General features: G+C 44.5%; 1 protein-coding gene across 7 annotated transcripts in view; it reads left to right on the plus strand.

Annotated features, from left to right (window-relative positions):
- Positions 1 to 13,746, plus strand: part of BAZ2A (bromodomain adjacent to zinc finger domain 2A) — a 35,026-nt gene that overhangs the window by 5,851 nt on the left and 15,429 nt on the right. For 4 of the 7 annotated variants that reach the window (XM_086713049.1, XM_086713054.1, XM_086713051.1 and 1 more), the window contains 3 exons: positions 10,015 to 10,152; positions 11,722 to 12,315; positions 13,196 to 13,381. In XM_086713049.1, the coding sequence (XP_086569175.1) occupies positions 10,017 to 10,152; positions 11,722 to 12,315; positions 13,196 to 13,381 (916 nt within the window). In that variant the 5' untranslated portion in view covers positions 10,015 to 10,016. Of the gene's footprint in view, positions 1 to 935; positions 1,718 to 1,748; positions 2,963 to 10,014; positions 10,153 to 11,721; positions 12,316 to 12,448; positions 12,551 to 13,195; positions 13,382 to 13,746 lie in introns of those variants that run through there. The other 3 variants (XM_086713055.1, XM_086713053.1, XM_086713052.1) reach the window with 3 other exon arrangements.

Here is a 13,746-nt window from a genome sequence, read left to right on the forward strand (position 1 = left end):
CTTGGAGGAGAAGGGGGCTGCTGGGGCTGCTGAAGACCCGGGCGGGGGCGGGAGGAGCTATGGAGGCTCCCGGCGACTGCCGCGGCGACGACGAGGAGGCGGAGAAGCCGCCTGGCTGGTGGAGATGACTCCTGTGGGGGACTCGGATGGAATCCCCGGGAGGGGCTCCACCTCCTTGGGTGGGGGTGGGGACTGCACGAGTGCGAAGGGTGGGTGAGGGGGTTCCCTGGGCGGGTTAAACACTCTGTGGGGATTGGGGCGTTTTGGCAGCGGCAAGTGGAGGGTGGAAAGGGGTTCGAGTGGTCTCAGGGTGTCTCCCTCACTGAGCGGCGCAGGTTCTCTTGAGCGTGGCGAGCAGGAGAGGGCCTTGCTGGAGTGGTGCTGTGCTTGGCTTGGGGCCCTCGAGTCCCGGGAGTCTCCCCCTCCGGGGATGGGGGTTCACAGGGTTGATGCTGAGACGTCTGCATTTGAGCTCGGCTTTTAGGGGCTGAAGGGAAGAATAAAGAGGGATCCCCCTTGGAAGGGGATCCCTCACTAAGGGGATCCCCATTTCCGTGACAGAAAAGATGACCCTGTATCATCCCTTTCTTTCCTAATGTTCCCAATTTTCAGGGGAAAGGCAATGCCTATAGCAGACATCCTTTGTAGGATTTATTGGAGTGCGAGATGTGCGTCCTTGGGGGGGGGGCGGGGGGGAGATGAGGGGGGTGGCTTCCACCTCCATCTGTACACAAACAGCCCCTCCCCCAAGCCTCCCGCAGGAAGTGGCCGGGAAATGGCAGCTGTGCGTTTGCTGCTGCGTCTCGTTGTTTTGAAATGTCCATTTTAATCAGATTTGGTTTCATTTTCTGAGGCCTTCTGGGCAAGCTTGGATCCTGCCAACAATGTGGTCTCAGAGTCCTTTCGTTCGACTTTTTCTTTCTTTCTTTTTTTTTTTTTTTTTGTAAACTTAATTTGTCAACTGGAAGTGTAGTCACTGCAGTTGACTCACAGAATCCCCATCCGTACCCCCACACCCCCCTCCAGAGCATCTCTGCCTCCCTGTCTGGATTCTTTTTTTCCTTGAGCTAGAGGTCATCGAGAAGCAAACTTAGTCATCCACCAGCCCTGCTGCACTTTCAATACAAGTGATGCAAATTCTCTCAGCATGGAAAGCTGCCAGGAAGATTTGGAATCTTTTGTGGCGTGAGAGTGGCTTTTTAGGGTCCTGCTTAATATATTTTTTAAGTATAACTTTCTGTATTGCAGAGCACCTTGTCAAGTGAGCTTGTGAGGTGACACAGGGTAGACTCTGAGCATGGAATTTATTATGTGTTGGGATAGGGACTGATTTGCAGAGTGCAGGTGGTGGACTTGTTTCTCACTGGTGATTCTAGCCTAAGTCCCTATGGGAAGCCTGTTAGTTGATGTAGGGTACTGGAGGGTTTACCTTTTAATAAGCAGAACCAACTAATAAGGAGAGTTAGCTGTCATATGACTTACTCTTTAGTACATAAAAGACACCTTCTATCTTCTCACTTCTTAGAGAGTGGTAAGCTTTTCCTTTGTTCTGCACAAAATCATGTGTCCAGGTTTTCTCTTTCTCCCCCCAGATAACTGCAGAAGATTTCAACTATAGCATATAGTGATGGACTGTGTGTACTATGTCCTGAGGCACTTTGTTAGACGCTGGGTTTGGTTTGAGAGGAGTTGGTGACAGGATTTTACATTTTGAGAGGTGAGATTTTAAGATCGTTTGGACTATCCTAAAAACTGTTTAAGACTGGCATTTAAATAATTTTTTCAGGGGTGCCTGGGTGGCTCAGTTGGTTGAGCGTCAGTCTTCGGCCTGGGTCATGATCTTTCTGTTCCTGAGTTCAAGCCCCACGTTGGGCTCTGTGCTCACAGCTCAGAACCTGCCTGTTTCAATTCTGTCTCCCTCTCTCTCACTGCCCCTCCCCCACTCACATTCAGTCTCTCTCTCTCAAAAATAAATAAGCATTAAAAAAAAATTTTTTTAAAGAATCTTTTCAGTATTTTCCAGTCACAAACATCCCACCTGAACTGTTAGAGGTCCAGGATAGGAATGGATATATAGTTATGTGACAGCAGCAGCATCACTGTTAAGATAGTATCATTGCTGTGTTCAGTGGAGATTTTGGGGTTGATATTATGGAAATAATAACAAGTCCGGTGTCATTGTGCTTTTTCTTGCCCCTCTCTTTGACTCGTTGGTTCTTTTGAGTTGCTTTTGATAGGGTGGATTTGATGCTGATTTTAAGTTCCCCTTTCTTCAACCTTTTTTTACCTAAGTTGGGACCTGACAGAATAGTAATAAATTGATTTTCCCTGTTGGGGGTTAAAAAAGTGAAGGAAGGGAAAAGATCACCTTTTTTTCAATGGACTCTTTAAAGGAAACAGTAGATTTTAATTCATTTGATACATAATTAATCAGCTGACTGAAGCAGACCTTTCCATGTCCTTCTTAAAAAATTTTTTTTAAACATTTATTTATTTTTGATACAGAGAGAGACAGAGCATGAACAGGGGAGGGTCAGAGAGAGAGGGAGACACAGAATCCGAAACAGGCTCCAGGCTCCGAGCTGTCAGCACAGAGCCCCACACGGGGCTCGAACTCACGGACCGCGAGATCATGACCTGAGCTGAAGTCGGATGCTTAACTGACTGAGCCACCCAGGTGTCCCTCCATGTCCTTCTTGTAAAATGGATGCATTTTTCTATCAGAGCGGTGGATTTCTTAATATTGACTGCTTCTTGTCTGTATTTCCTTCCTAAGGGAAATTTGAGGAATAGAGAGAACTGTGTGCGCTGACATCAAAGCCAGTCAGAAATCTAGAATGTGTGGAAAGGCTCATCTTGTCCTCTTGGTGGTTCTGGAATCAGGTGTTGCCAAGAGAGAAGCAAAGCTTGTTACGGTTACTGTGTCTTGCTGCTGTTGACCTTTCTTATTACCTTTGAAGAGGTTTGCTATGTTATATTCTTTTTTTTTTTTTAAGCTTTATTTATTTAGAGAACAAGTGGGGGAGGGGTGGGGGGGAACAGAGGATCTGAAGCAGGCTCTGTGCTCACAGAAGAGAGTTCGATGGGGTGCTGGAACCCACAGACCATGAGATCATGACCTGAGCTGAAGTTGGACGCTTAACAGACTAAGCCACCCAGGCACCCCTGCTATATTATAATATTCTCTCACTGTTAAAATAGCATAGGAGTTAGTCCAATAACTAGTATGATGTTTGACCTTGTATCTGATATGTACAGTAAGACAATAATGCTGAAGTTTTTATGTCTTAGAATGAAGTATAAAACTTAGGAGGTATTTCCTGGGGCAAATAATCTTCCTGATTTTTTCTTGGGATATGGATGTCTTCATGTACCCCATAGGCCAAGATTAATACTTAATCAGCATTGTTGCACATGGGTCAGAAGGACTACTTATGTATGTATTTATTTATTTTTGAGAGCGAGAGAGAGAACGCGCATACACGAGCATGGGAGGGGGCAGAGAGAGAGGGAGACACAGAATCTGAAGCAGTCTCCAGGCCTGGACTGTCAGCACAGAGCCCAACATGGGGCTTGAAGCCACGAATCTGGAGATCATGACTTGAGCCGAAGTCGGACACTTAACTGACTGAACCACCCAGGCGCTCAGAAGGTGCTCTTTAATCTCTGTGCTCAACATGGGGCTCAAATTCAGTACTTGGAGATCAAGAGTTGCATGCTCTACTGACTGAGCTAGCCAGGTGCCCCCAGAAGGACTTTATTTATTTTTCTTTACCAGCTTGTCAGTCTGAATAATTTTGAAATTATGAAATTCTGCAAAACAGAAAACCTGTCTTTGAAGAACTCTGCAGATGGTTCTTAGATTGGGTCCTGGCAGTAAAAGTAGCATTGTGTTACTGTGTTACTCAGTGCTTTGTCTATTTCCTAGTTATCGAGAATAATTAAGAGGGCATTTTATGGACTTAAAGGATAATCCAACTTTACCAAAAAATTCATAAAAAACTAAAACATGAAGGTACTTAAGAGAAAGGTGGCCTCACTACTTTTGGTCTCCTGAGATTAGATTCTTCATGACCTATCCCACTAAACAGGATCCTTAACCTGCCTGCTCAGCTCAGGTGTTTTTGGGAAGGGGATGTCTTCTTGAAGGAAAAGGCCAAGTCCTTAACTGTTAGAGCTGAAATTCTGAGAAACGCTTAGGGCTGAAAGAGGGAAATAACCTTGTTACAACCTCTGGAATGTGACTTTTACTGTCCTGCAATTTCAGACACACTTCCGTTCCTCTGACAGTGAAGTGACCAGAGAGAACTGTGGCAGAAAACCTATCCAGATCATTATATTGTTCCTTTATTCAGTCAACAAATATTTTTTTTTTTTTAATTTTTTTTTTTCAACGTTTTTTATTTATTTTTGGAACAGAGAGAGACAAAGCATGAACGGGGGAGGGGCAGAGAGAGAGGGAGACACAGAATCGGAAACAGGCTCCAGGCTCCGAGCCATCAGCCCAGAGCCCGACGCGGGGCTCGAACCCACGGACCGCGAGATCGTGACCTGGCTGAAGTCGGACGCTTAACCGACTGCGCCACCCAGGCGCCCCTCAACAAATATTTTAATGTTTATTTATTTTTGAGAGAGAATGTGAGCAGGGGAGGGGCAGAGAGAGGGAGACACAGAATATGAAGCAGGCTCAAGGCTCTGTGCCGTTAGCACAGAGCCCGACATGGGGCTCGAACCCATGAACCATGAGATCATGACCTGAGCCAAAGTCGGACACTTAACTGACTGAGCCACCCAGGTGTCCTGAGTCAACAAATATTTTAAAACCTACTATGTAACTTGAGTGTTCAGTTAAATCAAGCAAAACATTTTACTAATTTAGAGCTCAAATTTATTGCCTCTGTACATTCTCAATAGTTTCCTGTTTCCAGGCCTTATTTTCTGTAGGGGATAGCTGTGTAAAATATGTCAAAGTATGGGACCTCTCTTCTAGAAATTGTTACCTCTGTGAAGAATTAACTTTTGGGTTCTCTGAACAAAAACTACAGCCTTTATTAGATGAGTAAGCTGGCAGTGGCAGAAAAGATAGATTTATTCATTCATTTGTGTAATCTGTGCATTCAACAAATATTTCTTTTGGTTCTTTTATGTACTTAGCTCTAAATTAGGTGCTGGACATACAATGGTAAAACATAATATCCGATTGATGCCGTAAAACCTACATAGTTTGGAAGAAATAAGGACAGAGAACAGTCATCTTTGTGTTCTCCTGAGCAGCCTAGACATAGCAATTGTCTTTGAGTAGCCCCCCTTAGTATATATAGTCTTCTTTCATCATTCTCCTGCCTCACTGCCCTATGAAAGGGGTTAAAGAAACCACATTTTGAGAGAATGAGCCTCAGTCTGTACATGCTGTAGTCTGAGTCAGAGTTCCAAGGGAAGATTGTTACCAGGGCTGTCAGAATGGGCTGTCCTTTACTAGAGAAGAAGGCATGGGTTGGCACTTTGCACTGAATTAGTGGAGGAAAACAATTTAGCCAGGGAAGGGATTTTTAGATATAAAAGTAATCCCTCAGGGTGTGGGACAGGAATTGGGGAATGGGGCAGTTTTTGTATTAGAGCAAGATTTTTCACCCTTGGCACAAATTATCTCTTGAACCAGAAGATTCTTTGTTGTGTGGTGGGCTGTCTTGTGTATTGCAGGATCATTAGAAACATCTCTAGCTTCTGCTTACTAGATGCCAGTAGTATATACTTTTCAACAACAATTCTAAATGTCTCCAGAGGCAAAATCACCCCTGGTTAGGAACCACTTATTAGGGTATGGTAGGTGAATCCAGAGATGAGTAGAGTTGACAAATATCCTTTGTAACATTCACAATTACGGAGCCAAAAGATAGCGGTATGATTTATTTACTATACAGTAAAATTTGCATTTCCTGTTTAATAAAAAGAAAACATTTGAAATCTCTTCCTACCTCTTCCCTCCTACCCTCCCTACTCCCCTGACTGCCCCCCCCCCCAATTTAGGAACCTCTCTGTGGAACTTTGGTATACTATATAGGAAGAATGAACCAAAAAGCTGCAGCTACTGCCAAAGTATCAGGCTGGATGGTTAATGTGTGTTGTCTTTCTGGGGGTAGCCTCAGAAGTCTGGGTGTTAGAATTGGTCAGGGCACCTGCAACAGTGTTGAAATCTATAATCTGTATTTCAACACTTTGTGCATTGTCAGCCTTTTTGTGTTAAAATCATGTCACAGATCCACAGGGTAAGTAACTTTTCAATTGGGACTGAGGAAAACAGTTGAAAAGGAGCCTTATTTGGCCGTGTGGCAAGGGCTTTACTGCTTCAAGCATAAGGAGCAATGTCCCTTAATTCTTAAAAATGAAGCATAGAGTCTCTTAAGAGATCCGTTTACATACTCCTGGGACTGGGCTGGGTGCTGGCCTGATTGTACTTCCTGGTCATGAGAGCTGTCTGCTATTTTGGGGGTTGGGTGCTGATTTCTTTTTTCATTTGGCCAAAATCCTATTAGTTCAAAGGGAGACACTCTCCTTTGCTTTACCTGTTCTCCTTAGTAGGAGGGAGAGTATAGATGGGAGGGCATAATTTACCTTCAGGCATTATTGTGAAAAGCATCTTGGGTAGGAAGGTTGAAATGAAATAACCCTGGCTTTATTGCTGTCTACATTTTTGCATTCCCATAGTATGATCCCATAGGTAAGTGACATCTGAAATCAAGAGTCAAGGGTAAAGAAGTCTGACTGGAAGGATTACCCCTAGTTTTATAGTACTGGTAATGGTTTCAAATTATATTTATATTTTGATCTTTGGGGCTGGTTATCTTTTTATCCTCACAAGCCATGGAGGTGAGTACTAAAATTTTTAGTAATCCTGAAACTAAGGCTCAGCAACATTAAGTAACTTGCCCAGGGTCACACAGCTAATAGTAGTAGAGTTGGGATTTGAATGTAGAGCCCACTATGTTGTGCTATTTTCACTGCACAGCACAAAGAGTATTTTATATTTCTAGGAATCTTCCTGTAAATGAAGCGATTGTGGTCCTGATGACCCTTCAGTGGAGGCTAGTGGGGAAACAGACCTCAGGCACTAGATAACTTCCCATTCCTTTTACTTATCTGATTTCTGTGAGCCATCCATTTATTCTTATTAGTATGTAATTTATGAGACCGGAAATGCTGTGCTCTCCCAGAGTAGCCGAGAGGAGAAGGTCACTAGTTTCCTCACAGATTCAAATAGAAATTGGAAAAATGAACTGTGGCCTATCATTGAGTGGAAGGATATCCTTTGGTGCACATAGGAGAGAAGGTGTGTATATGTCACACACACATCATGGGGGGTGGGGCTATGCATAAAACTGGGGGAGGAAAGAAGTGGGGATCCAATGAGATTGGCTCTCCAGGAATAGCATTTCTAGGACTTCCGAAATGAATTACTGCATGTCCTCTTTGCTCTGTGATGTAAGCTTTGGAAGGAACCTAACCTAACCTAGAAGATTGGGGAATGAACTTTCCTCCTTTCATTTCAGAAGGATCACTATAAAAAAAAATTAAAAAAAAAAAAAAAAAAAAAAAAAAATGGGGCGCCTGGGTGGCGCAGTCGGTTAAGCGTCCGACTTCAGCCGGGTCACGATCTCGCGGTCCGTGAGTTCGAGCCCCGCGTCAGGCTTTGGGCTGATGGCTCAGAGCCTGGAGCCTGTTTCCGATTCTGTGTCTCCCTCTCTCTCTGCCCCTCCCCCGTTCATGCTCTGTCTCTCTCTGTCCCAAAAATAAATAAATGTTGAAAAAAAAATTAAAAAAAAAAAAAAAAAAAAAAAAAAAAAAGAAGGATCACTAATCTCATGCTTATTTTTCAGATCCCTCATTACTGAGGAGTGGCCCTTTTTAAATGTAGGGAAATCCTGGGGGATCCTGAGGTCTTTTCTCTGTAAGACCAGTTTCTTTGACGCACAGCAGGTTTAGGTCTGCTGCTTATTTTAGAGTGAAGATGGGAAGCAGATCAATCCTAAAAACTTTTTCCTCTTATATCAACAAAATACAGATTGCTTTTATTTTATTTTTTTAATTTCAGTTAAAATTGATAAAGGTAGGGACAATTAGGGTATTTAGCCTGGAAAATCTTCTAGCTATCATGTCATAAATACAGTTCATGCTTAGAACACCTAATGGTGTCTAATTTGCGTTATCTAGCGTATTTAAAAACATGATTTTTCCAAACCTTGGGCAGTGGTCATATGGTCATATATGTTTTTCTGATTCTTTTTAAAAAGAGGTTATTTAAAATGTCATCTAGATTTGCTTATTGCCTCATCTTGGGAGCTAGATAAAGAAATCTTTCTACCTTGCACCTGGTGGTTCAGTGGGTTAAGTGTCCCACTCTTACTTTTGGCTCTGGTCATGATCTTGGTGGTTCATGGGTTCCAGCTCGGAGCCTGCTTGGGGTTCTCTGTCTCCCTCTCTCTCTGCCCCTTCCCCATTCACGTGTGCGCCTGTGTTCTCTCTCCCTCTGGAAATAAATAAACTTTAAAAAACATTATTAAAAATATAAATAAATAAATAGATTTTTCTGCCTGAATTCTTCTGCCCTTTTTAAAAACATAGTAACCCAAGGAGTTGCTTTTTCTGTATTAAGACAGATCATGTTTCTTTTTTTTCTTTTTATTTTTTATTATTATTATTTTTAACGTTTATTTATTTTTGAGACAGAGAGAGACAGAGCATGAACGGTGGAGGGTCAGAGAGAGAGAGGGAGACACAGAATCTGAAACAGGCTCCAGGTTCTGAGCTGTCAGCACAGAGCCCGACGCGGGGCTTGAACTCACGAACCGTGAGATCATGACCTGAGCTGAAGTCGGACGCTTAACCTGACTGAGCCACCCAGGTGCCCCGATCATGTTTCTTACATATCAAATTAATATGCACTACTACATCATAGGTATATCTGATTGATGTATCAGACTTTTACAATAATTCTGGCTTCTGCATCTTTTCTTTCCTTTTATCTTTCCTCTGTCAAAGTTAAATATATTCTGACCAAGGGCTTTACTTCTTCTTATTCCTAGTAGTATATCACCTCATATTCAGGACAAGGTGAAGAGCTTTTTAACCATACTGCCCCCCAAATGAGCCACCACCCTTTATAAATGTAAGATGTCCAGCTATTCTCTCTGTGACCCTTTACATTTAAGCCACAAAACTAAAACGTTAGGAAGTAACCATATAGGTATAACAGACCAATATTCCTTTGGACACCCTCTTTAATCAGTTTTCCACCTCTGACATTTTTCTGAGCTATGTTCTTAGAAAACCATGAAAAAGGAGTAGAAGTGTTGCTGGATGATTTGAGTTTTGCTATTATGGTCCCCTTTCCTAAAATATATTCTTTCCATATTCCTTTGCTAAGGTACTATACTATCTTCTTCAGATGTCTAGGGCTGTGGATAGGGTTACATGGAAATTATTTAACTCAAGTATAATAATAAAGCAGCAAATGTATCAAATGCTTTTTCTGCCAACAACCCCCATCTCCATGGCTTCCTATCAAAAAGATGGCTTTGAGAACCTTCTGTGGTCCCTGGGAATGGGACTCTGGCCTTACCTTGAGGGGAAAAGAAAAAAAAAAAAGGATGGAGAAGGTTAAAATGTTATAATAGAGGGTTAATATCTAACATAGAGGGATAACTTAAACTGGAAGTTTAAGAATTATGATTCACACAAGGGGAAGATTCCTTCAGGCTTATAGCTTGGTTTTTCTCACTAACTCTGTATCTCTATGAGTCTGACTTTAAAAGACTATTTCTGTACGGTCATTGTCCAGTTAGGGGTATATTTCCTCCACTTCATCTTTCAACCTGTACCCTTACACACTCCCCAGTACTTAGGTAGGAGAAGGGTAAGTAGATGGAGGGGAGGGGGCATTCCCTCTAGAAGATTCCAGGTGACATAACCTTGTTTAACCGCCAGTATTTTTTTTCCCCTCTCTTTCCCCTCCTACAGAAATGGAGGCAAACGACCATTTTAACTTTACTGGCCTTCCCCCTGCACCTGCTGCCTCAGGACTGAAACCCTCTCCCTCCTCAGGGGAGGGCCTCTACACTAACGGGTCTCCCATGAACTTCCCCCAGCAAGGGAAAAGTGAGTGTGAGGGCCACATGGCCTGGGGAGGGAGTGGGCATCATTCCTTTAGAGCAGGTTGATGGGATAAGATTTGGCTCCCCTACCTCACAACAGCTCTTTTTCTTGCCAGGTGGGGAGGGAGGAAGTAAATCTTCAGAACTTCAGCTGCTGGAGAGAAAGCAAGTTTCTAAGAACAAGTTCTAGGGGTTTATGGAAGTGATACTCTTAGTCTTAAGGTTGGAACGGATTAGAAAAACATCCTGGCTTTTTCATCTTAGCCTGCTCTTCTGTCAGCCCTGTTCCCTGGCTACTGCCAGAATGGTGAGGTGGCTACTGCTTCTGATAACTACTTGTGGACCCATGAGAGAGATAAAGGTCCAGCCCTCTGAGAAGCTGTTTTTAAAGCTTGGAGAAGCCAGCCCTAGGATTGGGGGTGGAGGGATTGGGTAAAGATTGGGATGTATTTGCCTTTCAGTTTGTGTAGCAAAGAAGAGGGCAGATGCTTGAAGTGTGTGTGCCACCCCTGTCCTTGAGAGTTGAAGATAGGGACAGGGAAGTTTTAAATGCTTACCTAGTTCCCTAGAGAGAAACGTCTATAATTCCAGACAGAAGTGTTGCTGCCAGGATCAGGTCTTTTCCTGGATTTGGCTTATCAATTGTTCTGTACCATAGCTGTGCCAAGTGCTTCTCTAATCTTGCCTGGGTCTCAGGTACTTTATGCTTGGAAGCAGAGAGAAGCCCAAATGGTTTCCTCCTTCCTTGCAGCAGAAAAATACTGCTGTAGGCTTATACTTAACCACCTCTCCCTTCTGTTCTCCACAACAGGGTTGCAGATAGAAGCTCCTTTATTACACTGAGGACCCTTCTCCCCCTCAGCTTCTTTAGTATCTGGTTCCTTTTATTTGAATTGTCCTCCAGTCTAGAGGTGGCCATTGGTGTTGAGAACTGAAGTCTGTAGTACTAGTCACGCAGTGATTTTTTTTTTCCCCCTGCAATATTACCCTCCAGTTCCAATGGGGAGGGACTGAGCCCAGCCTTCTGAGTTGGGATCTTGCTGCTGTGGTGACTGCAGATTCTATTCTTAGCCCAGCACAAAGTGCTGGATCTGCATGTGCCAGTGAGGTGGAGGCCGTCCCTTCTGGTGCCACTGTGGGGCCAAACAGGCTCTGGGGTAAGGGGGGGGCCTGGAGAATTCAGTCATGCCACTTCCAAGGGAAGAATTCCTCTAGGGAATGAGGGTGGAGAAGAATGCAAGTCACTGTAGGGAGTCTGCAGGCAGCTTCATATAAAAAAATAAAAAATCCTGAGCAGCAGCAGCAGCCAGCTCTCTGCTGGTCGCTCCTGTGGTAGGCCAAGAGAGCTCCCCAGCCCCCTACTCAGCAGCCTCAGAAGCAGTTGCTAAGCTTACATCCAGGAGCATCTGGGTTTGGTGTTCCCTGGAGACTGAAAAGCTATAAATATAGTGGAGGGGGAATCCCCCTCCCCTTCACCTTCCCTTTTTCTAGTCAGTGCTGTTCTTTTGGTAGAGGTGGTAGAGTTACTTGCATACATATCTGTAACTGACCCTTTTTCCTCTTTCTCTGCCAGGTTTGAATGGGGATGTGAATGTTAATGGCTTATCTACTGTATCTCACACTACTACTTCAGGGATTTTGAACTCTGCTCCCCACTCCTCCAGCACCTCACACCTCCATCACCCCAGCGTGGCCTACGACTGTCTCTGGAACTACTCACAGTACCCATCTGCCAATCCTGGCAGCAACCTCAAGGACCCACCCCTTCTCTCCCAGTTCTCGGGGGGACAATACCCACTCAACGGCATCCTTGGGGGCAGCCGGCAACCTTCATCCCCAAGTCACAACACTAACCTTCGGGCTGGGAGCCAAGAGTTCTGGGCCAACGGTACCCAGAGTCCCATGGGGCTTAACTTCGACTCACAGGAACTGTATGATTCCTTTCCTGACCAGAATTTTGAGGTGATGCCCAATGGACCCCCTAGTTTTTTCACCTCCCCACAGACTTCTCCTATGTTGGGATCCAGCATCCAGACCTTTGCACCCTCCCAGGAGGTAGGCAGTGGTATCCATCCCAGTGAGGCGGCAGAAAAGGAGCTGACTTCAGTTGTGGCAGAGAATGGCACTGGCTTGGTAGGCAGCCTGGAGCTGGAAGAAGAGCAGCCAGGTATAACTATGGCTCTGTGAGTTGGGTTGGGAGAGGAAAAAGGGGTCTATGGGGGGCAGTGGCTTTTTGAGGTGAGGAAAACTTGTCTTTCCAGCTCTCTGCAGTGGAGGCTGATTTGCATGTTGGTGATTAGCAGAGCCAAGTGGCTGGTGTTTTTGTGGCAGCAGCACCAGCTCGAGAGTGGGAGTGCAAATTATTTCAAGCTCATGCAGAGCTGCTGGCCTGGAGAGGGCAGGTGGGCGAGCCTGAAACAGCCCCAACAGACACCCTGCATCAAGAAGGGCTTCTTCCAAAATATAGGAAGGGGTTGGGGCTTTAGCAGGGGGCATTGAGGCCAATTTTGACTTGGCTGTGGCAAGGCCAGACTGGGCTGCTAAAGTGGGCTGAGCCTTAGTAGTGATTGACATCTGAAGGAGGGAAGAAACAGGCAGAGCATACCATTGCTTGTTTACTCAGTTTCCTGTTGCTTGTTGTTGTTGTTAGCACTGGTACATGTGACAGTCCCTCTTATCTTTGTCCTCAAAATAGATAAATGCTTAGTTTGCTATTGATTCCACATATAAGGGTGACCACCCTGTAAAATCACAGGGTATTTTCTCTGTTTACCACCTGTTCCCACTAGATGGGGGAAATAGCTGAGAACATGACAGGGTTCTTGTCTCAGACCCCACTCTCTTCTCCCTTCTCTTTACCTGCAATAGGATTTTACTAGCACTGCTCACTAGAGTATCTTGGTATGATTGGAATCCAACATAAAACTGGTACCCCTAATTACTGAAAGAATGAACATCCCTCTAGCAAAGACTGGCTGTCTACTGTAGCTGAATGAACCAGTTTAAGGCCCTGATTTTGACTTTTGCCCTCTTCTGGGATTTCCTAGAACTGAAGATGTGTGGCTACAATGGCTCTGTCCCTTCTGTGGAATCATTACACCAAGAGGTCTCAGTCTTGGTCCCTGACCCCACAGTGAGCTGCTTAGATGATCCTTCACATCTTCCTGATCAACTGGAAGACACTCCAATCCTCAGTGAAGTCTCTCTGGAGCCCTTCAACCCTCTGGCACCGGGTAGGCTTGGAGGCTGGCTTCATTCAGTATGTCCATGTAGAAGGTAGCCAGCTCTGTCACCTAGAAGAGATAGTAAACCAGGGAAAGTATTTAGGAATTTGGGGCATTGGGGCCTCCAGATAATCCTGTGGCCAACCACAGGTTCATGCCACTGTATGACTGGGCCAACTGCACTCTGAGCTGAATTGGTTCATTTCCCAGGTTCTCTCCTAGTGTTCCTTTTGGCCAAGAGCCCTGAGCTGTAATAATTCACTGGATAAGGACTTATTACCACACAGTTGGGCTATTTGAGTTCTCAGTAACTAGAAAGGAAACTGTTGCCAGTGAACAATTACCTTTTACCCCACTAAAATATAAGAAAGGCC

Source organism: Puma concolor, chromosome B4 (assembly GCF_028749965.1).
Source record: "Puma concolor isolate L17-30 chromosome B4, mPumCon1.1.hap2, whole genome shotgun sequence".
Lineage (NCBI taxonomy): Eukaryota > Metazoa > Chordata > Mammalia > Carnivora > Felidae > Puma > Puma concolor.